Source organism: Typopeltis vanoorti, chromosome 19 (assembly GCF_054136105.1).
Source record: "Typopeltis vanoorti isolate ZY-2024b chromosome 19, IOZ_Tvanoo_1.0, whole genome shotgun sequence".
Taxonomy (NCBI): domain Eukaryota; kingdom Metazoa; phylum Arthropoda; class Arachnida; order Uropygi; family Thelyphonidae; genus Typopeltis; species Typopeltis vanoorti.
The window spans coordinates 17931948-17957858 of NC_143567.1; the positions used below are offsets into that span (position 1 = coordinate 17931948).

General features: G+C 34.4%; 1 protein-coding gene across 2 annotated transcripts in view; it reads left to right on the forward strand.

Moving 5' to 3' along the window:
- The window catches only part of Vti1a (Vesicle transport through interaction with t-SNAREs 1a), a 135296-nt gene that overhangs the window by 15156 nt on the left and 94229 nt on the right, over positions 1 to 25911 (forward strand). For both annotated transcript variants that reach the window (XM_090409399.1, XM_090409400.1), the window contains exon 3: positions 21582 to 21692. In XM_090409399.1, coding sequence (XP_090265525.1) covers positions 21582 to 21692 — 111 coding nt within the window. The remainder of the gene's footprint in view (positions 1 to 21581; positions 21693 to 25911) is intronic.

Below are 25911 nucleotides of genomic sequence, written 5' to 3' on the forward strand. Positions count from 1 at the left end.
TTTAACTAGAGAAGTTTGTGTAAAGAACAATATCTCATAAAGGGATAACTTTAAGGTCATCAGATTAATCAAGATTGTGGTGCTATGGCAAGGTTTCATGGATTTTTTTTTATTCAGCTGTTTCATAAGAAAATGAGTGTGGGACATCAGTCTTTTAATCTAGATTAGCAAGTGTGGGACTGTTCATCATGACAAATAGCTACACATCTACCAGTTTGGCAAAGTTTGACAAACACAGGTGCAAGTTCTCTGAGAGACACCAGGGTAGACCAAAAAGGGAAGTTTGTCCTTTGTCAAACTTAGAAAAAAGGATCTGGTGAATCTCCTAGTGGAGTTTCACCAGAATAGGGAATAGTGTGTCCTTTAGGCCAGTTTTTCTGTTTTGTGGGAGGTAAAACCTTGCCATCTTGCTAATTCCCATTCAGTTGAAAGGCTTTTATAATTTTTTTTTTTTTGCTTCCTAGACAAGATTTAAACTCAAATGTTTCTAACCAAAGTGCATTGCTGATACTGACTGAGCATAAATGAATCGCATGTAAAGATCATTACACCATGCCTAAATCATTATGCATGGTGTAATGATCTTTTATATAACAGTGGACACCTCCTGTGATGATTTTTTTTGTTCCAATTAAAATTGATGAAATGGCAATAATATGCTCTTTGTTTGGTTACCTATGTAAAATATAAGAGAATTAACTGACCTGACAAATAATAGACCAATCTGAAAGGATGACAATTTTGTTGACCGATAATATGATAGTCCTGTACATTTGTATGGAATATATGCCAGATAATAAACCTGTAGATGGTAAACCTTTCCACAAACTATTTTATGTAACTCATTTGATGAAGATGTTCCAATCATAATCTTTTCTGGCATTACTATTTAGTAATGCCAGGTAAAAAATCTGCATTGTGATTAATGTGTAATAAATTGAAATTCTTTCAGTTTATTACCATATACACTGATATGTTTATATAGTAATACCATTAAGTTTGGTAGTATAAAATAAATGCCTTCATTTTTTTTTTTCCCTAGAAATTTAATTCCAGTAATTTTATACTGGGATCAAAGCAAGGTTATAAATGGATCAGAAATAAAATTAATAACTTGGACTCACACCTAATGAGCACAGGAACAACCCTGAAGAACCTGATGCTGGACCATATTTTATATCAGATAATTGAAATGTTACATCTGTAAGGTTGGTCCCTACTCTTCCTTCTTACTGCTCTTTCTTCCCTCCTCATTTCTCTCTCTGAAGCTATTAGAGTAATCGAGGGCTAGGAACGAATCTCTCCTATAGTGCTTAATTGATTACTCTAAGCAGTGGGAGTCGCTTTCCCACTGCTTAGAGTAAGATGGGACAGGTACCTAGGAAGAGAAAGCAGTGCTTTCTCTTCCTAGGTACCTGTCCCACCTTAATTATGCATTCTGTAATTGGTTCTTGGGACACAGTTACGGTAATAGTCCCAATATTTAATTATGGTAGGTCACAGATATAAGGCGAATTTGACATGTGATCTGACTAGCCCTCAATGCAGTCCAGAGATTTGTTACATGGAAATGAGAATGGATTACTTCAGAAACCAAGAAAGTTAGAAATAAAAGATCTAAACAAAATATTAAAATTGATACATGTAATGTGAGAGGATTGAATCAAACTGGAAAGGTAGTAAATGTGTGTAGAGAAATGGAACGATTAGACATGAAAATATTTGGGTTGTCAGAGACATTCTGGAAAGGTGGTATGTAATTTTTAACTGCTTTTCCAAATGGAAAATAATATAAAGTTATAGGCAGTGGAGGAAGGAGTTGCATTCAGTATAGACAAGGAATTCTCATATTTAGTTATTAATATAACTGATATTAATCATCTGAAAGAATAATATCAGCTTTAATAGAAACAAAATCAAAACCATTGATGATTTTATGAATTTATACACCAATCACATCTGAAGATGATGCAGAAATTGAAGAATTTTATTAGAAAGTAAAAGAAACTATCCAAGATATTGGAGGATTAAAAGACCATGTTAATCATTATGGGAGACTCTAATGTCAAAATAGAAAGGAAAGAGTATGTTATGTTGTAGGTCCATATGGATATCGCAGAAGAAATGATTATTATTATATGAGCACCTCCATGGTGTGGGAAACCCAATCTATCCACACAATTTTGAACCCATTAACAGAAAAAGCGGTCATAACTGACTCTGGCAACCCATTCCACTCATTCACTACTCTCCAGGCAAAAACTCTAGTCCTCACACCTCTACTAACACATCTTTATTCAACTTCCAGGGATGACCCCTTGTTCTGGTCCCTCTAGCCGACTGCTGAAACATTTCCCCTGCATCTATCTATCCTATAAAACTCTTTTTAAGCAACTTAAATGTTGCTACCATATCTCCTCTTTTTCTTCTATCAACCAACTTCTGCAATTCACACACCTTCAATCTATCCTCATAGGAAACATTCCACAGGCCACTCACCATCTTGGTCACTCACCTCTGAATTCTCTCCACCACTTCCTCATCCCCAAGAAACCCAGGGGACCAGACTTGAGCATATCAAGTCCTTATAAACAGGAATGACAACTTCCTTATCTGTACTTGTTAATGTGTTCTTCACTACTTTAGCAATCTTAGAAATATGTCCTCTAAACTTTAATTCTCTGTCTACTACCATCCCTAAATCTCTAGCTTCATTTATTTCCTGGAGTACAGTGACATCAATGTGATAAATGGCTTGTAATCTATTTATCCCAAAATGCATAGCTTGACATTTCTCGACATTAAACTGACACCCATTAACTTTTGCCCATACTGACAATCTATTTAAATCATCCTGCAAGCTCTCCACATTGCCTTGATTAACTACTCTACCTAATTTCACATCACCAGCAAACAACTGAATATTTTCTTTCAGGTTATTTCCTATATCATTTATGTACAAATTAAATGGCAATGGTCCCAGTACTGAACCTTGCAGCACTAGTCTGATGGAGGTGATAAATGTATTAAGTTTTGTTTAAAACATAAATTGATAATTGAAAATACTTTATGAACAAAAAGAAAAAGCAAGGTGTAATAGGAAAAAATCTCCAGATGGTGCATATACTAATCAAATAGATTTAATAATAATCAGAGATATAGAAACGGAATAATAAATGCAAAAGCTATGTCAATTGTTGACTGTAGATCAGGCCACAAACTTTTATTTTTCAATAAATATTAAAAAAAGATAGCTAACAGTTTAGAACATTCAAATGGGTTACAGCTAATTAAATAACAGTAACACCAAGACTTTATCTCAGAATAATATAAGACAGTATATTGAAAAGAAAGAAGACACTAACAAATGGAGTAAGATAAAAGAAGCAGTATTGACTGCAGCAGAAAAATGCATCAAAAAAAAAAAAAAACACATTTAAAAAACCATGGATGACAGAAAAAATACTAGGACTAATGGATAAATGAAGAACCTGGAAAATAACCCTAATGGAAATGAGGAATATAATAGATTAGATAGATAAATTAAAATAAATGTAGAGAAGCAAAACATGGATCAATAATAATGTTTAAAGAAGCAGCTACAGTCGCTCACGCTGTTGATAACCTTAACAGGAACCAAGGTTTAATACTCCCAGAGATATGGAAAACCCTAATTAGATCACTCAACATGGGAAATGAACTTCAATGCAACCTACAGAACGTTCCTTAGCAACAACTAGTTAATCATGTACACGCGATACCTGTATCATCCACGTTAAATGCTATTTCAGTTTGCAACTATAATTGTTAGAATTTTACAATTATTCATATTTGTGTAATGCTTTTTTAACCAGTGCTTGTACCCTGAAGATGCCAACAGCTAAAGTTTGGTGAAACTAGTGGGTTTAATAAATATTTATTAGTTAACACTTGATCTATTGTCCAAATAATTACTCTAGTTAGATGATCAAGAAAATAAACATTAATTATGGATCAATAATAATTGCTTAGTAATAGAGAAATTAGATAAAGAAAATAAAATTGTAGTTGTATTCAAAAATAAAATTTTTTAATTACCAAAATAAAATAAGCCAACAGTTAAAAGATAAGGATATTATTATAAATCCAAAAGATGAGATACAAAGATGTAAGGAATACCTGACAGAACTATATAATGACCATTGGCCTGACAAATCTATGATCAGTGTCAACTCAGTTCAAGTATACTTAAAGAAGAACCCATTAGAACAGATTACATGCTGAATGACAAAGCTGGAAATAATGATCATCTTAGGAGAATACTATTTTTGGTCCCATGATATCAGTTATTGAATGGGAAAACCAGCAGTACATGGGAATCTTTGAATGGCCTAACAAACCTATGATCAGTATCAACTCAGTCCAAGTATACTTAAAGAAGAACTCATTAGAACAGGTTACATGCTGAACTACATAGCTGGAAATTATGATCTACTTATGAAAATACTATCTTTGGTGCTGTGGTATCAGTTACCGAATGGGAAAAATGTCAGCAGTGCATGGGAATCTTTGAAAAAATGTTTAAATGAGGCAGTATCTGAATGTATCCAAATAGTAAATGTAATAAAAAAAACTACTGAATGGTAAAATGACAGGATGTGATGGAATATTAGCTGAGTTAATAAGAGATAGGGGGGAACAAATTATTTAATAGAAATAATACAGAATATATATGATACAGGCATATCAGGAGACTATAAAATATGTTTCATTCTGATATCAAAAAAGAATAATGCAAGAGAATGTGAAAATTTTAGAACGGCTGGTATCATATCCCATGCTTCAGAAATACTATTGAAAATAATAAAAAAAAATAGATTGTTTTCTAGAATTAAATGCCATTTAAGTTAACACCAAAAGCAATTTATTCCAGTAAAAAAAATTACAATTAATGCAATTTATGAATTAAAATATTATTGTAATAACATATACTTTATAGACTCAGAAAGCATTTGAAGCAGTGAGTCATGAAACGTTGATAGAAATTTTAAAAAAAGTTAATATAAATGTTTCCTACTTAGATATGACAGTACTGAGTTAAGAAGGAGGGCAATGATAGCAAATGATTCCATAAGAAAAATACTGGATGACAGAATCAGTATTAGAACTTATGAAGGACAAAAAAAAGAAAAGTACACCACAGTATAGAATACTCAGTAAAATTATAAAAATAAAAAAAAAATGAATGCAGGAAGGCTGACGACAAGTGGCTAAATGAAAAATGTAAAGAAATAGAGGAATTGGACAACAGACACGATAGTAAAGAAATGCATAAGTCGATCCAAGTTCTGACATAAAAAGAAAAATTCCAACCATAATCTTTGTATTAAAGATCAAAATGGAAAAATGCTACTACAGACACAAGATATCATAAAAAGATGGAAAGAATATGGAAAAGAGCTGTTTGACTCTGATTGCACAGAAGAACCAGATATACAAAATATGGGTGGTAAACCAATTACATATGAAGAAATAGAATACGCTCTAAGTCAAATGAAAACAGGTAAAACACCAGGCTCTGATCAGATCCCTATTGATTTGTTAAAGAAAGTAAATGAAAACTCACTTAATGACATAAAGGTTATTTTTAATAACATCTATGATACAGGATACATCCCTGATGATCTAAGGAAATCCATCTTTGTCTATTCTCAAAATCCAAGAACTTTTGAATGTTCAGAATATAGACTAATAAGTTTAACAAGCCATGTTACAAAATTACTACTGAGAATAATCCTAGAAAGAATAAAAGACACTTTGTCAATAGAAATAGATGCTCAGTCAGATTTTACAAGAGAAGGAATTTGAAAACATTATGTGAAAGAAGCCTCAGTAACCAGAAAAGCATACATCTTTGGTTTATCAATTACACCAAAGCATTTGAGTCAATAGATCACAAGAAATTAATACATATCCTACAGAATAATGGGTTAAAAGGAAAAGATCGATGCATAATTACAAATATATACTGGAATCAAATGGCCTCAATAAGATATAAAAATGCATATTCTGACAACTTTGAAATCAAAAGAGTAAGACAAGGATGTGTCTTATCACTCTTACTGTATGTATAACATATATAGTGAACAAGTTTTTAAAGATATTGCAGAATTGAAGGGTATAAAAGTTGGGGGTAGGAACTTCAACAACTTCAGAAATGCCATAATCAGGTATGCATACCTGATTATTACCATAATCAGGTATGCAGATGACACAGTCCTTATCGCTGAATCTGAAGATGATCTTCAGAACTTAGTCACAGAAATTTACAACAGAAGCTTAGCCATGGGACTAATTATTAACCTAAAGAAAACAAAGTGCATGATTATATCAAAACCAATAAATAAGAAACGAAACATAACTGTTAACCAAAAGAAAATTGAACAGATTCAGTCTTTTATATATTTGGGACAAATGTTTACAGACAGAGGAAATTCCCTTAAAGAAATAAAAAGAATAGAGATAGCAAGAATAGCTTTTATTGATATATATTTATTGAAAACTGTTCTAAGGAACATTAACATAAACACAGTAAAAAGATTAATAAAATGCTATATCTGGTCAAGCCTTCTCTACAACAGTGAAACTTGGACTCTAAATAAAGAATCAGGAAAAAAAATTAGAAGCTTTTGAAATGTGGACAATCAGAAGAATGTTGAAAATACCATGGACAGAGAAAATGAAAAATGAAGATGTTTTAAAGAAAGCAAAAATGAAAAGAACATTAATGAAAATAATTAAAGAAGGAAAACTTAAATATTTTGGACATCTAACTAGACAAGAAGGCATTCAGAAATTAATATTAGAAGGGAAACTGGATGGAAAAAGAGCACATTCTCCTAGATCCAGGAGAATGTACTTTGAAGATATTAAGGACATTGGCTTGAATTACCATAAATGTTCCAGAGCAGCAAAAGAAAGAAAAAAGTTCTGTGACATGGTTGTCAATCTTCTTCTATTGGATGAAACTTGAAGAACAAGACAGTACATACTACATACTAGTCCACACAGAACATTTATTTGCTATAGGTCTTGTGGCCTCATGTGGGAGTGAATAAAAATATATTTCTTTAATTTGACTTTTCTAAGTAAACGGTAGTGGTGTTTAAGGGTCAAAACTGTATAACTGAGAGGAGACCTCCACATACCTTTTAAAGGAATGCAGAGAATTGACCAGGGCTTCTGACCTAATGTCCAATCCTTACCTTCTCATGGTGTACCCTGTTAGGTATCTAACTGGATACTAAACAAATGAAAGAGGATGGGCTGGCAATTTGGGATTTAATCGACCAAACAGGGGAAAAAAAAATTGGCTAAAACCATAATATAAAATGATGGTACAACATGACAGAATTTCATGCTGGATGGGGCGTCACCTGGTTAAACAAGCCCCCCCCCCCTTATTGTTTTCACCAAGGAACCAAGGCGAACAGCGAAAAGTCAGTTACTGGAACAAATCCTAAAACACACCTCAACTCAATATCTCCAGAGCTCAAGATCAGTATTATCAACATAAGAAGCCTGAATGACAAAGAAATGAAGCTAGCTGAGGAATTGGATAAGTACCAGATCAATCTAATAGGGATAACTGAAACAAAAAAAAGACAAAAAAAAAAAAGAGGAGTAGCCATAGTATTCAACACTAAATATGAGCCTAATCTTCTAGAATGGCAGGCAACATCAAGTAGAGTGATGTGGACAAATATCAGAATGGGGAACTGGACAATGAGACTTATTTGTGCTTATGGTCTCTCAGAAAGTTCTACTAAGGTAGAAGTGGAGGAATTGTTTGAGGCTTTAGAGAAAGCAGCTGACACAATGAAAAATGAAAAGTTGGTCCTTGTTGAGGATTTAAATAGCAGAGTAGGAAATGATTGTCAGACATACAAAAATATTTTGGGAAAATTTGGAGAAAAGAGCAAAGCTAATAATAATGGCAATACCTGTTGGATTTCTGCTCAGGACATTTTTTTTTTATGTTGGGCCCATATACAGGAGGTTGGCTGGTCAACCTATAGTACATTAGTACTGTATATGGGTGATGGGTTGTGAAAGGAGAAACTTGTTTACATTTGATTTGAATGCCTGTATATTGTATTCCTTGGGAAATACATCAGGGGGAAGACAGTACTGCAGTAACAGTTCCACAGTACATGGACTGATTATTAATAACTCGATGTTCAACATAAAAATGTGCACAAATTCACATGGAGAGAAGAGGCAAGGAATAAGAAAAGTCTCATTGACTATGTTATTGTTGATAGTGATGTTTTCTCACTGGTACAGGACATTAGAGTACACAGATGATTTGAAATTGGAAGTGATCACCATTTAGTCTTCAGCAGGAATAATTAAATTTCATATTGAAAAGAAGAACATGTAAGAAAGTTTTAAAGCGAATCAGAGTTGAGCAGCTCTCAGATGTGAACTGTAGACTAAAATACACAAAGATTATTGAAGAAAAAATGAAAGAGTTTGAGAACAGGAACCAAACCTTGCAGATTCAGTAGCAAATCCTGAAAAAAAACGTTGATTGATTGATTCAGCGAGAGAGGCATGTGGCAAGGTTGTCAGCAAGGATAGAAAAGGCAAGGATAGAAAAATCAGAACTCCATGGTGAACACAGGAAGCTAAAGAGGCAGTGAAGAAAAAGAAGAAAACTTATCAAAAGTTCCTGGCAAATAAGTCAGCTAGTGCTCTTAGAGAATATAGACACAAATGTAAGAAAGCTAAACACTGTGTAAAACTAGCTAAACAAAAGTCATGGGAAGACTTTGCTAAGAACATAGAAAATAAATATCGAGAAGGTGGCAAGATATTCTGGAAGTTGTTGAAGAAGCTCAGAAATGGAGGAAAGAGTGCTGCAAAAGGAATTAGAGATGATAAAGGTGACATGAAAACTGGAGAAAAAGATATCCTTGATGTATGGAGTAATTACTTGTTAAATGAAATTGTTAAATGAAACAAGCAATGATGACAGCACGATGATAAAAAAAAAAATACTCAACAGACATGCAATCAGGAATACATATCCATACTTGAAGTGGAAAAAGCCATCAAAAGCCTTAAATGTGGAAAAGAAGTTGGAATAGATGTTATTCCAACAACATGTTATTCTGCCTTTCCACATTTCAGGCTTTTGAGCATTCAGAAATGCTCAAATATGGAGTTATAAAAGTCTTACAGAGGCTGCACTGCATAGTTTAGAAGGCCTGGACAGAGGGATGAATTCCAGATGATTGGAGTAGAGTTCTCGTAGTACCCATATATAAAAAGAGAAATAAAACTGAGTGTGCGAATTACAGAGGTATTTCTCTACTGAGCGTTCCTGGTTTATGCAAGTATACTTGAGAAACGGTTGAGAAGTAATGTGGATGGGAAGCTTGTTGAAGAACCAGCCAGATTCAGGCCAAATGGAGGCTGTCAGGATCTGATTTTCATTTTACAACAGATAGTTGAGAAATCATGGGAATATAACAAAGATCTGCATTTAAGTTTTGTAGATCTGGAAAAGGCATATGACAAGATGCCAAGAGAGAAGCTATTCAAAACATTACAGTTGTATGGTGTCAGTGGGGCATTATATCAAGCAAATACTTGAATTATAAACACGTTAACACAAGAACAAATGTTGTGTAGTCTTTTTTGGAGAAGCCATTTAATTTCATGTGATGTTTGATACTTGAAAGTTCTTTCTGTAATTCATGGGGAGTTGAGCAATTAGTTCTAACTCGTCAAATTAAACATTTTATGATTCCTGTTTTTTGATAAGGATGATGTGCAGATTGTTTGAGAATGTAACGTCCAGTAAAAGTGGGTTTTCTGTAAACTGTCAGAATACTTGAAGGTGAGCGGATGAGGAGGATGTCTAAAAAGGATAACTTGTTGTCTTTTTCAATCTCCATGGTAAACTTAATACGAGGATGTAAGGAATTGATTTTGGCTGAAAAGGAAGGTAATGAATCTCTGTTATGAGGCCACACTGAAGACTATACAACATCTGTTCGATTCCTACAATCCAATCCAGAACAACAAAGAATCAATGCGTTGAGTTCCAATTCCATATATTTCCAGGATTTCAGAACCAATTTCAAGAATTCAAATTAAATTTTGATATAAGTGGTATTCTAAAGAAATCCCACTTATATCCCTATTAACAAAATATCCACCTGTTTCCCCTCTTCTAAAGATAAATGCCCAACCATGTCTCTGCCTGGTGTATATCAAGTTCCTTGCCTTGTAATGCAATCTGTTGTACTTTGGACAAACTGGACACTCTATTGAAAAAAAGAATACTAGAATATCAATCATACATTCTTCACAACAAATCCGATAAGTCTGGAGTGGCACAGGACTGGATAGAGCCAAACCACAACATTCTCTGGTCCAAGACTCACCTTCTACGCAGATGTCGCTATAAATTCGAACTCCTATTCAAAAAGAGTATAGAGGCCCTACTTCAGTGCCCTAACTTGACTCGAAATGATTGTATTTCCTTGTCAAAAATATGGGAAAGTTTAATCTGGATAACTTTAATTGAGACCTTTAATTCTTACATTAGTCTAATGTTATCTTATACCTATAATTTATTCATCAATCTGATGAAATTCATCTCTCTTTAATGCTTAGCAACGTAACATCACGTGGCTCGTTCTACTTTTGAATGATCACTTGTTTGTATTCCACCTTGTAACAACTGCTCCTATCAAGCCACTGAGGATAGTCTGTTAGTTTTAGACTGAAATATTTGGCAAACATTAAAATATTCTTGTGTTAATGTGTTTATAATTCTTAATTTAATGTCACAAGTCTCTCAAGAATAGAAAGCAAATACTTGGTCTTTATTTTAGTTGTAAGTCAGCAGTTAGAATTGAAGGAAGTACAGGAAGATGGTTTAATGTTAAATCGATGTCAGACATGGTACATTATCCCCTCTGTTATTCATTATCTTTATGGATCACATTATTAAGGAAAATGGTATTAAATCTGATATCAAAATTGGAGATGTTAATGTCAGCTCTTTGCTTTATGCAGATGATGTTATACTTCTAAATAAATTCCCTACAAGTCTGCAAGATTCCCTGACTAAATTGCATAACTGTTGTAATAGATATGGTATGAAGGTCAGCAATAACAAGACAAAGACAATGAAAATAGCCAGAATCATTGAAAATATCAACTGTGTTGTGAATGGAGAACCAATAGAATAAGTAAAACATTTCAGCTACTTAGGCAAGATTTTTAGTGAAGATGGTAAATTAAATATGGAAATACACTACAGAATCAACAAAACTGGTATGGTAGGAAGTCAACTGAATCAATTAATGTGGAATAACAGAGAAATTAGTAATCATCAAAACAATAAATTTGCTGTATACACGACAGTGTTCGAACCAATTTTAACTTATGGATTTGAGAGCTAAATTAAAGTAATCCACTTGACCAAAGACTAGAGACTGCAGATATGATTGTCCTGAGAAAGATTAGGGGCATGAATAGATGGCATCAATGGCAATATCATGTTAAAAATGAGGATATTAGAAAAGAACTTGACATTGTTAGTGTTGTGTCGTACATCCTGGCTTTGAATCCACCATCTTGTTGGAACGTTATTTTTATTTAAATTATCCGGTGTTTTTTTTTTTTTTTTTTTTATTAATTGTTGGTTGATTACTGATCCAAATATAGAGAAATTTATATTATCCTGCACCACCCTATATTCAGATTAGTCTATATAATATAGTGGAATCAATCATCAACCAACTTTTGCAATCTCACTTTGATTCAGGTTGAGGTTAATATTATCATTTAAGGCTTCCGCAAGGTCCGATAAACTTTATGAGCAGTGCAATGAAAGAGAATCAGGTAAACACCACATTGGAATCAATAAAACAAAACATTTAATGCAGGGTTACATAACATGTACATTAAGTATAAATTTGAAAACAAGATAATGCAAATCAACTTAGTTCAAATACTCATAACAAACATAAAACATTAGGCATCAGACATCCAGCTGTCAATTTTACATTCTTCCAAATAATTAAAAATGGTTCACACAGTACAATGTTACAGAATCTTACAGTAAATATTCTTAAAGTAGAATTCTCTAATTCTCTCTTAGTCAACAAACACTTAATTCAATTATGAGGCAGTTATCACTTCAAGGGGGAAACACTTTAAAGCTCCATACTTCGGCTAATTTTAGTAGAATGCCACAGTTAATGTTAAGATATATCGGGTGGGGCTAACTCTTATTTCTTCATGCTGAAATATAAAAAATTGGACTGCTCTTACCGGGTTACATCCTTTGCACATTGGATTCACTATAGGCACACTTAAAACTGAAGTTAACTATAACTTTGAAGTAACACTATTCAGAAGGAATCTTCACTATATAACTGAAATATTAAACATAGAGCTTCACGAGTCTTGACGCACTCGTTTCAGGTAATCTACTTATTCCTTATTTTCTTCTATGCATTAATTTCAGCTTTGCACTATTCTTCCTCAAAACAATTGGAATTCGACATAGTTTTAGAATTCCGTAGAAATATTCCTAATTGCCTATTAATTTCCCGTTCCCTTCTTAATTTATTTATGGCATTTCCAAATTCCCTTTACTGCCACCCGTTATTTCACTCTGTGCTGTCCTGGATGCTTCTCCCCTGTTTTCTCTTTCATTTTCCAATAAAATAGCTTCATTCTTCCCGCCAAAATCCGGTTCTAGCCAGTTCAGCTCATATCAACTCCTTCTCCCTTCGAATACCGTAGCTCACACTCCACGCACGTGCTATCTAAAATTAACTCTGTTTCCTTGACAACAGCCAATCAAATCCAATCAGAAGAATTACATAAAATTACTTTCTCTTTCAGTAATGATAAATAAAAAAAAATCATAGTTCACATAGGGTACATTAAACTTACATATACATTTGGGATAAATTTGACAGTTTCGTAAGGAAAAAGAAAATCTTCTTTGTATCTATTAAATTTAATGAATTGACAAAAAAACATTACAGGCAGAGTTAATTACAATACTATCAACAAGATTTACTCAAAATAACCACCATTAGCATCGATCACAGCTTCAATTCTGCTTCGGAACCTCGAACAAGCTGATGCTACAGTCTCCCTGGGAAGGGCCGCAAAAACTGTTTTAATTTTATCCATTAACTGGGCTTTTGTATTACTGGAAGTGCGATTGGTGTCTTTTTCAACTGCGCCCCATACAAAATAATCCATGGGGTTAATGTCTGGGGAGTTTGGAGGCCAAACATTTGGACTGGTGAAGTCGTAGAAAATTTCAGACAACCATTTTTGACTTTTCCCAGAGGTGTGGCAAGGGGCCGAATCCTGCTGCCATACATACGGCCTACCATTGGCTACCCTTGTTATCCAGGGCTTGACTACAGTTAGCAACTCCACGAACAAAGCCCGAATTCCAATGCCAGGGTTCTTCAACACCTGTTCCTGCAGATTTGCGAGGAATTCTGCTGTACGAACGCAATCAGATCGTCTGCTAGGGATCTTTCTTCTTGCTACATCCTCGTAGTCACCATTGCAAGTCTCTAGTTCATGCCTGATTGTTTTTACTGTATTCAGGGAGCATTGGGCAGCAGTCGTAATATCCTTATTTTGATGGCGGGCACGAATCATCATGATACAAGTTATTCTCTTCCATGATTCAGGTGGGTTCCAGCTATCCATCCTTTCTGACATCTTGTATATGAATGAAGAAGGGTCCAAACTTTTAAATGAAGAGAAGTGTGTGTTAATACATGTAACTTACGGAAAAATATAATTAATTATAAATATGTCAAATTTATCCCGAACACCCTGTATACATTCTCTTTTAGAAATACAAATAAAGAAATAATCCATGGTTCATATAAATCACATTTAATCATAATAAACACAAATTCTATAACATACATGCACAGCTTCTTATAATATTATTATATAATAAAGTAAATTAAAAGAATAATATTTTTATACAGAGCCTTTTTATTACTATTACATTATTTAAGATTATATTATTAAATAATAATAAACAAGAGACAAACAATAAATAATATTTACAAGTCTTGCCTTTGACATGGAGGATTATGTTGGATTCTGAAAGAAGTAATAACAGTTTTCATTTCTCTTCATTTAGAAACAGTTAGCATCCAGAAATGTGTTAGAAGAGCTAATCTCAGGTGGTATGGTCACTTAAATTGTGGATTTAAGTTTCAGTAAGGAAATACCGTGAGTAGACATATTACTAACTATTATAATAATGGAATTAACTCACGTGAATTATTCTTTATTCGTAGCATTTTCACCTGAGTATCACGTGATTCTTTGCCAACCAGATGGTTATCTACAATTCAGTCTATAGGAAAGAGACTCATACAGGCCAGAAAAAAATCCACGCTGAATCACATCGCCATCCCAGCCAAAAGGCAGGTACTATAAAAACACTAGTTCGTAGAGCCCACTCCTTTTGTTCTTCAGAAGAACTTTTACAAAAAGAATTACAGTATATTAATTCCTCCTTCATATCCAATGGCTATAAGAAGTCCTTCATAAAAAGAGCTTTAAGTAGTCGTGCTGCAGCATCCTCTTCAAGTACAGACGAACCTACAAGTGTACCTATCCCCCCTATGTACAAGGGGTTAGTGAACGCATTGCTAAGGTGCTAAAACCACTAAATATCTGTGTGGCTTTTCGACCTGTCAGAAAAATCTCCACTTTGCTATCTCCAAAGGACAAGCTCCCACATCTCAGCTATCCAGGTGTCTACCAGATTCCCTGCTCATGTGGATTATCATATTTTGGACAAACAGGAAGATCTGCTCAGGTTCGGTTAGAAGAACACCAGTTGTACATCCAGTACCTTGAACCCGAACAGTCTGGAATTGCAGAACATGCCATCAACACGAGACATAGAGTTAAGTGGAACAAGACAAAAGTTGGTTCCTAATGGAATGGCTATACAAAGAAACATGTGAAACATTACTTCACTCCCCTAATCTAAACAGATCCGATGGGCTATGTCTTTCCCCCTTGTGGGAGATAGTATTTTATAAACAGCAAATCTTTCCTAACATATAATTGTATACACATATATATATATTTTAAAAAAAAAAAAAAAAAAAAAAAAGGAAAGGAAAAAAAATACATGATTAAAAAAAAAAAATTTTTTTTTCTTTCCTTTTCCTTTTTTTTAATTATGATAATTGAATTAAATAATTATTATTTAATAATTAAATAATTAAATTTAAATTATTAAAATAAAATAAATAAATAATAATAAGTAAATAAATTTAGGAAATTTAACCTTAGCTACTTAGATGGCACTTTGTGAATATAACAGTTATTGTTTAATTAGCCTTGTACCTGTACTGATGATGCCTGTGATGCTCAGGTGAAAATTCTACGCATAAAGAATAATTGATGTGAGTTAATTCCGTTATTATAATAGTTAGTAATATAGGTGGATTGATACGGTAAAAAGTCCCTTAGAAGTTAGAAATATAAGATCTGATAATGTTGGAGTCTTGACAGGTAGCAGATTGATTTGGCAGAAAATTGTAGATATGAAGTTAGTAATGATGTTAATTTTTCGTGTAGTACTATCATATCCTGCATCCCTTGAGGGTACATGTTAGGAATTTGATGATGATGATTCCATGTGCAGGCCATGTAGAAGAAATGGATATGAGTTTTTAGATGTGTGAAGTGTGTTTGATGGCAGAAGAGACTTGTATAAGAGGAATGGCTTGCACTTGAATTCATTTGGCATCAGGAGCCTGGAAAAATTACTTATTAGTATGAGATCTAATGCAGAGAGTCAGGTAAACTAGACCATCACGGGAGGAATGGGGAAAATGTGAAAGTTTAGCTATGGTATTCAAATGTGATAAAGGTATGAATGGCTTTGAACATGGCTATGTATCTGGTGAAGGGGTGGAAATATATGATTTGGGTTCAGACCTTTTGAGTATGTCTGGGGTGGGAAAAGAGAAAGTTGTACAACAAGGGCAAATAGATTGCATATATAATTATAAGAATAGACTAGGTGGTAATTTGTTATTGTCTATACCAAATGCCAGGAGCATCAGAAACAAAGGAGTTGAGTTTGTAGTTTTATTAAATATGACATGACCTTAGATTGTTGGCATTAGTGAAACCTGGCTATCAGAATAATCAGATATGGTAACTGGGATTGAATGTAATGAGTATACTGTTTTTAGAAATGACAGAAGAGATAGGAGAGAAGGGGGGAGGTACTACTAACGATATCATGAGATGACTTGAGTCCATTTAGGGTAGAAACACAATAAAACAATAATGGTAACAATGTCCCATGTAGCAGTGAAGTGGAGGCTAACAAAATGAAGATTTGAACAAAATGAAATTAAACAAAATTTCATGTTTGTTTAATTTGAGTCTCAGTTCAGGAATGATACCACACAAATAGAAGGAATGTATGATAGTTCCATTGTACAAGGGGTGGTGCAAAAATTGATGTGTCTAACTACTGACTTATCAGTATCTCTGGTGTGGTAGTGAAGATTTTAGAGAAGATGGTAAGAGCTTGCATACAGAAATGGGTAGACAAACAAGCTATGCTCTGCAATGAGCAACATGGGTTTACTAAAGGAAGTTCATGTTTTAGCAGTTTGCTCTCATTTAATAACAATGTTACGGCTGAGTTGGATCAAGTGAAGATACACTATGCTAAAACTGGATTTTGCTAAGACATTTGATAGGATACCACACAGAAGGCTGTTGTATAAACTGGAGAATATGTGATTGGAATATAAACTCTTGATTTGGATCATTGGATGGTTGACAGACAGATATCAGAAAGTGGTATTTGGTGGATGTGAACTGCCAGATTTGAGATGACTATGTGGTGTACCTCAGAGTTCAGTTCTTGGGCCATAGTTGTTTAATCTGTACATTAATGACATTATGGAGGGTCTGACAGAGATGTGTAATTGTTTGCTGATGATGGAAAGGTAGGTAGGGCAATTAGGGATGCTGCTGATATTCAGCACTTACAAAATGATTTGAATAGGCTGAAAATTAATGCAAACAAAAATGGTTGTCAATTTAATGTGAGTAAGTGTAAAGTTATGCACTTCGGCATGATGAGATTTCCAGCAACATATTATATTAGTGAGGTTATGCTACAAGAAACTGATGAGGCTAGGGATCTTGGCATAATGGTGGATAGGAATTAAGTTTCAGTAAGGAAATACCGTGAGTAGACATATTACTTACTATTATAATAATGGAATTAACTCACGTAAATTATTTTTTATTCGTAGAATTTTCGCCTGAGTATCACAGGCATCATCAGTACAGGTACAAAGGCTAATTAAACAACGACTGTTATATTCATAAAGCGCCACCTAAGTAGCTAAGGTTAAATTTCCTAAATTAATTTAATTTTTTTTTTTTCAATATAAAATATTGGAAAACTTCCCATATAAAATCCAATATATATATATATATATGTATATATTTTTTTTGTAAATAAATTTAGGAAATTTAACCTTAACTACTTAGGTGGCATTTTATGAATATAACAATTATTGTTTAATTAGCCTTTGTACCTATACTGATGATGCCTGTGATACTCAGGCAAAAATTCTACGAATAAAGAATAATTTAATTGAGTTAATTCCGTTATTATAATAGTAAGTAAGGTGGATAGGAATTTGAAGTTCAAAGGTGATATAGCAAAAGTTGCAAATACAACTCGGAGGATAATTGTGATGATAAGGAAGTCATTTTGTCTCTTTATAAAGTCTTGATATGACCGCCTGGATTATTGTGTGCAGATTTGGTCTCCCTGGTTCCAAGGCGATAAAGAAGCTATGAAAAGGATGCAAAGAAGAGTTATAAAGATTATATCCGAATTAAGGGATTTAGATTATGAGAACAGATTATGAGTATGTGGATTACAGACTGGTTAACAGGAGAAAAAAGGGATGATATGATAGAGGGCTATAAAATTTTGAATGGATGATGCATAGCATTATACATGTCCGTAAGTATATGTGCATTGCATTATGGGATACTAAGGCAGTTGATGAGAAGTCAGCTTCTATATACAAGTAGCCCAGTCGTGAAGTGACTTCACTCGCAAACAAAGTTTGCAAGTGAAGCAAACACTTGGATAAAGGAGTGAAGCTTACACTTGGATAAAGGATTAAAGCAAGAATATAATTTCTTGGCATCTTTAATTTATAAAATTTAAGAGAAGGTATGACAGCTAATTTGGGTGATTTATAGTCTCCCTCAATGAGTCTTTGACTCCCTGGAGGTCTCAGATAATAATATTAATAACAATAATAAATATTAGAAGACATTCAAATTGATGCAAAAGAGCTCAGAATAATAATAAAATTATACTGGAATCAGAAGCCACAAATTACAAACGAAATTAATAATGAAACGGTAGATATCAAAAAAAGAGATGAGACAAGGGTGCATAATATCCCCTATACGTTTCTATGTGTATATATATAGTGCAATAATAATGAAAGAATATGAAGAAATTGAAGTAGCAATAAAAATAAATGGCAACAGAATTAGTAATATTAGATTTGCTGATAAGTAGAGAGAATAAAGAAAATTTGAAGGAGTCCTCTCGTCAGAAAAATTTTGATTTGGAACCTCCTTTACTTAAGCATGAGATTGAAAGAGCAGTTAAACAGCTTAACAACAATAAGGCCATGTTTGCAGATGAAATCCCAGCAGAATTAAGGCCACAGGAGATGGAGGGATAAGAGTGTTTCATAGATTGATTACAAAGATTATGGGAGACAGGATCATGACCGAAAGATTGGAAAGTCTGTTTTCATACCCCTACACAAGAAGGGAGGTATGAGGGATTGCAAGAACTATAGATCTGTTAGGTTAGCATAATAAAATCTTGCTTGCATGAGAGATTAAACATTCTAAATAGGATTCAGGTCAAAGTTGAGGCAGAAATGCACGAGGAATAAGCAGGCTTTAGGAAAGGTAAGAGTGCCAGAGATCAAATCTTTTCCATAGACATATTAACTGATCGATTTTAGGTTGGAAAGGGAATCAGGCAAAGATTCATATTTTCTCCTCATCTGTTTGGTATCTATACTGAGGACAATGCATGTAGCATTGAATCAGCTTAAGACAGGAATTAGGATAGGTGATCAATTGATCAGTAATCTGAGATATGCATGATGATACAGTACTCCTTTGTAATGACGAAGAACTAGGATAAATTCTTGACCATTGGCGGCCCGTGAAGTTTTAAATGGGGGTGCTGCCTATACAAAATAATTTTTAAAAAATTCTTTTTTTCCTAATCAGTAATGAATTTATTAATAAATAAATCTACATGGAAATTTATTTATTAAAACTTAAAACTTCATGGACCGCCACTGTTCTTGACGAAGTTAATGAGATCAGTAAGAACAGAGGATATCAGCTAAATCCCAGCAAGACAAAGATTATAGTTCTCAAAGGAAATACAGTGAAGCTCCTGAGAAACAAGTATGCCTTTAATAGAGAAAGAATTGAGGAAGTCGGCGATTTCAAGTATCTGGATCCATTATTAATGTGAATTGCTGTTCAGAAGAAGATTAAGAATGGCTAAAAACAACAGCAGACTTGTCTAAAATCTGGATGGATCTGTCTGCACAGTAACAAATTTGAGGATTCTGGGTGTAGCTGTTTTTCCAAGCAACTTATGGATGTGAGACTTTTAACCTAAAGAAGTCTCAAAAATGGATAGCTGCTTTTGAAATGTGGTGTTTACAGAAAGCTGCTGAGGATATCATATACTGAAAGGTAGACGAACAGATGGATACTAGAAAGGATTGGCAGAACTTTAAGGCTCCTTAAGGATATTGGCAGAAGAAAGTTTAAAATACTTTGGTTACGTTAAAGTCTTCAATGAGATGGTAGATGGTGTGTCAGAGTGATCTTTTTTCAGAGAGTTGAAGCCTCCAGAAAAGCATACAACAGGACCACCCGGTGAGGAGTGGTGTGGCACATCACTGAGCAGGAGTGAACATACAGCATCTATAGATGGATGGAGATTTGCTGATGATTTGGTGTTTATAACAAAATCAAAAACAGAATTACAAAATATGATCAAACTATTATTCAAAAAGAGTTGGAATTATGGCTTAATGTTAAATACAGCTAAAACCAAGTATATGGTAATATACTTGGTTTTAGTTGTTGTCATTGTCATGTGGGATTTCCCTAATTTTCCTCATCCGTCCCTTAGAACTGGTTGAGGCCTCCAATGAGGGATTTTTTAAGTATGTATTTTTGACTGTTAATTTGTGTGTGTTCACAGGCCAGTTTGCTTGTTCTGAGGGATGAAAAATCCAATTTTCCAGGTTTCCTCCTACTAAAACCAAGTAGGAGGCTCCTACTTGGTTTTAGTAGCTCAGTCAGTATAGAAAAGAAATCTCCAGTGTTCTCCTATAGTTCCACATCTCAAAGGGCCTGCAATTTCCTGATTATTGATTTTGAATATGTCCATGTCTCACATCCATAACAGCAACAAAACACAAATTTAAGAGTATCAACGGGATTCATTCAAAATGTAAAGGCTTATAATTATTTAGGAGTAATGATTATAGAAAATAGAACAATAGTTATGGAAATAAAATCCAGAATTGCTAAAGCAAAAGAAACATTTTGGAATAATAAAATCCTACGTATGATCCACATTGAATTATGGATGTGAGACATGGACATATTCAAAATCCATAATCAGGAAATTGCAGGCCCTTTGAGATGTGGTGTTATAGGAGAACACTGGAGATTTCTTGTAAGGGATGAAAAAAAAAACCTACTGAAGTATTGAAGTTTAATGGGAAAATGAAGAACTCGTAGCAGACCTAGAACTTCTTCGGTTGATAATGTAAAGAAATGAATGGGTAACAACACTTATGAGATGTGGCAGTAGGGGAACATACACTCTAGCATAACATGATCTAATAGTATATATAGTATTTGATAAATACTGATATAAAATATTTCACTTTGTCATTATCAGAGAAATGCCATCCACATAGTAAATTCATTAGAGAAGTAATGAATTGGGTTGTCTTCTACAGTAAGTAATACAGTCACTACTCTGCTTTGGATATATATCCAGCACAGCTGTCAATTTTAATGGCTTTTGCATTGTCTCTTTACTCAATACTTACCACTACTGCTGACTTTCAGAGAAAATAGAGACTACAACCACCTTGATAGATGGCATACTTGTGTGTGTATACCTCTCTTCAGACAAAAAAAAAAAAAAAAGCAGTTTTCAGGTTTTAAAAAAAAAAAAAAGACTCATTACTTGTTTTGGATAATATGTATTTTTTTTCCCCTCATGCTCTTTGGTTCTATTTGTGTTTTTTATTTTTTTTGTTAAAATGTTAGTATTGTACAGATATCCATTCTCAGTCATCAAACTTCCAAAGTAGTGCGCTTTAATAATGTTTTATAGCTAATTATATATGTGTATTTACTATGTATCTTTTTAGTTGGAACAAATGGATCTAGAAGTCAAAGGGATGTCTCTTAACATTCGCCCTAAATACCAAAATAGAGTGAAAGTATATGCAGCAGAACTTTCACAATTGAGCAAAGAACTTGTGAGTATTTTGATGATTTTAGTGCAAATATATAAGTAATTTGATAGTGTATTTTTTGTATCTGTTATTAATTTCATGTTGATGGATTTTTGTCTTTTCTTGTATTTTTGTTTCTATGTATCCACGATCGATATTTTTTTATATCGATCCCATACATGAGAAATCAAGAGACCTAGAAACTAATCAGTGCCATATGAGGGATGCAGAAGAGGACTAATAGAAGTTTTTTTTATTGATGTTTTCTTTTCAAGAGCTGCAAGTTGCAATTGTTTGGGAATATTTCATGAAGAAGGCTGTTCCAGAGGATTGAGGTAGATGGAATAAAAAGAGGAAGAGAAGAATCAAGTTCGGTGCATTTGCAATTGCGCAGTAAAAGGATGCTGGGCAGAAGCTGCTCTTGTATTAACAGGCACAACTGAAAGTTGAAGGAATGATAGATGCCAATTCACTGGAGCAGTGACCATGGAAGTATCTGCTCTACAGGTACTTCCATCTTCTGTCTTTGAGATAGAAGTTGAAGGGAATCTGTAAGAGAATTGGAAGGATCATCAATGAGCCTAACTTCTCACCTCTGGATAGCATCAAGAATTTTAAAGGAAGTTTTAGGTGCACCACCCCAAACATCTAATCAGTATTCTAAGCATGGGCAGATTTGGGATTTGTATATAGTTAGGAGTTGGTTGGATGTTGGGTGTTGGACTAAACTAAATTTATTATATGATGTTGGGTGTTGTATATTTAAAAGCTTTTCAAAAGGAATCTTAATAATGCTTGGAAGGAAACTGAACATATTGTTCTACGTGTTGTGTATATACATGTATATACACACAAATGTGCAAAGTGAACACATGTTGTTCTATGTGTGTGTGTATACACAAACAATTTTCAAGAATTGATAATTTCTGATTTTTGGTTATGTGGATAATTTTCATTTTAGAGTTAGCATCATGGACTCTTTGGTTAAATGCTTACTCTGTAACATGTATCTGCCGAGTCTTCCTCTTTGTGACCCATTCTGATGACCAAATTTTCTTCTCACTTTTTTTTTTTTTTTGAAGCTGTTATGATAAATATAATAGCCTCAGGTGCTTGTCATAATAACCTCAAGATTTATCTATCCAAATGTAGTCTAGACATTAATAAGAACTAAGCATATGTAATATTAATATACCATTGCTGCTTCCGTGGTGATCAAAAGGATAATCAAGAACATGAGCAGTACAAAAGCACAGAGAATTGTGACCTGTATGGTAAGTAAAGCCAAAGCTAATTACACTGAACAACAAAATTTTACAAAATCATGCCCCCCTCTCCAGATTAATTTAGTCATTTCTTATAAAATTTGAGGTGCTGAACACAAATATGACAATGAAAATGCTAAATTAGCTACAGCTTGTGAGAGATCTGCAAAAGTTTCTTATATAGTAGAGTAATAATCACATGTACTGTAAATGTCTGCTTCTACATCTGACATTGCTTTGTCTTCCATTTGTATAGCTGCTTAGGATCATCTCTAGCGAGTGTCCAACAGTAGTTAGCAAGCATGGAAGTGGACCACTTTCCCTGGTATCGTTTCTCCATCGTTGCAGTTTCCTGATGGAAACGCTCACTTTGCACGTCACTAACCATGCCACAGTTGTCGGGGAAGAAACAGAAGTAATAGAGGAAGTGTATTTTTAAGGACATATTGCAGTCAAATTTGTGATGCAGATACAAGTCCTCAACCAGTTCCTTGACAATTCCGAGGAAGTTAGTTGACACCAGACAAAATGCATCCCAAGCTTTTTTCTCATGTAGCAGGTTGTCGAACAGCTTGTCAATGAAGAGCTCTCAAATCTTGAGGACCCACAAAAACTCCCTCTTTAATTTTCGCTTCACTGAGTCAAGGGAATTTGTCAGCCAGGTACTTGAAAGCTGATCCAGTCCAGTCCATGACTTATGAAGTTTTTACCAGACCGAGTTTGATGTGTAGGGGCAGTAGCTGAATTTGTGCATTTCTGCCAGTGCTGAGTGTTGCACGTTCTTCTCTCCGACCTTCAGAGATTTCCTTTAGTCTCTCTTCACATAGTGCAAAGTCCTTGCGTGGCTGTTCCATTCACACAGAAAATAGCAGTACTTCATATATCCAAGCTGCAGACCATCAAGTCACTACAGAGAGGCCAGCCTTATTTGCTATATTGAAGACAGTCCAACAGACTGCCTTCAATACAGCAAACCCCCTTTCGACGAGTTTATGAATAGTTGCCATTCATGTGGGTCTGTTTGATTTGAAGGGCATTCATCTCAGGTGATCTACATTGTAGCAGAACACAGTGTCCACTTCCTTCTGGAAGTAAGATGCAAACTGCCTCATGATGAGGATGAGTGCAAAAACGAAGTCGCTTGGACATTTTCCTTGAGAAGATTCCATTGTAGAAGTCTTAATTCCAGTAATTTTGCTTTGGCCTTGGACAGCTCCAGATTGTGAACAAGATTGTTCAGTTCTTCTTGTGTGAAAATGTGTGGCACAGATGACTGACATATGGATAATCATTAGACACCAAAGACTCAGGAGGACCCAACATTAGTTCACCTCTTTCCTCATCATCCTCTGAATCGATGAAAAATTCTTTGAGAAGTTTGGGAATGGGAAGTCTTTTGCCAAAAACAGAACTAGTTGGAGCGCAGATGACATATTCTGGTACGCTACTGTCCACTTCTTTTTCTTCGTGATGCCTTTCTGAACAGGTGGTATCATGCAGGAGTAGCACTGATTTGCATGGTTGCTTGGCTCCCTCCAAACCATAGGAACAGCAAACAGCATCAACACTTTACCACCTTTCAGCCACTTTGGAAGATTTCTAGCATACCGTAGCATATGTGTTTGGCCCAGGCCTTATCCTGGTCCCCGATCTTACATCCGAAATAAAGCTGAGATGCCTTTTTCACTAACAGAGTGATGGCCTTTTCCCGGTTTGCAAATGTAACAAAAGTTATTTGCATTATTAACATAAATACGAGGCATCACATCTGCTGGATTTACACTGCAGGGATGACTTGTGTAGTACTTATGATGCAGCAATAAATGGGAGTGTAGCCCAGGAAGTCGCACAAACACTTGTTCACCCTACGAGACTTCACTTTATACTAATGATTGCATCTTACAACAGCAAAGTCATGACTCATCTGCATTGCCTCATATATCTATATAATGCAATGCAGTTGAGTCATGGCTCCTGGGGATGTTGTGTATGATTGACTGATGCAATATGTTGCAGTCAGGAGGTTGAAATACAGCATTGCCAAATGATACCTATGCATGCAATGCAGACTGAGTCTCTCCTGAACGAGAGCCAGTTGACAGATTTTATTGTCATTTTCGTGCTTGGTACATTGAAAGTAGTAAAGAATCACTATGTTTTTTTCAGAGACAAATTTTGTGTTGTCCAATGTTATCAGAGGAAGCTTGCTATGAATCCAAAGGAAGTTCCAAAGAGTTATTTTGTTATGTGGTGAGTAAAAAGAAGAATGACTATGGAGGAATGATTTTAATAAATGCTGATAATAAGGATGCAATAGAAGCAAACAAAATTGTTGAGTTACTGAGATCTTTTTTCAAGGGTGTACCATTCAGGTGGAAACATTGCAGTGCCATATATGACATTGATTGATGTTGAGAATAGTGGTAAATTCTTCTTTTTCTTTCATTCCACTAATAGGCCTAGTGGCCTGTTATTGTCTCCTCCCATCTTTTCAAAGCTTGTCTTCTATTCCTTCTCCCTTGAGGTCAATATCTCTCTCTCTCTGAGGAGTCTTCCTTCACTCATTCATTCTATATGTTGTCTCCATCTCACTCTCTATAAAGACTGATGTAGTCTAAAACAGATATTGCTATTTCTTTTGAAGTCTAGTCTATTATATCTAGCTGTTTTGCACATGAATCTCATTTCAGAGCTTATCAGTCTTTTTCTATCTGCTTGAGTTGTGGTCCTGGCTTCTTAATCATATGTTAGGATAGGTCTTCCTATTCAGTTAGAGATTCTTATTCTTGTTTTCTTGCTTATTAAATTTGGATTGGTTGTTTTTGTTATTCCTATATAATTGATTATTTTATGTTGCATGTCTTTCTTTCTTTCTTTCATAAGATTAGTGGTAGCCTAAATATTTGAATGTATTAACCTGTTGTAATAGATTTAACAGTATTGATATGAACACAGATGATAAGAAAATAACTTTATTA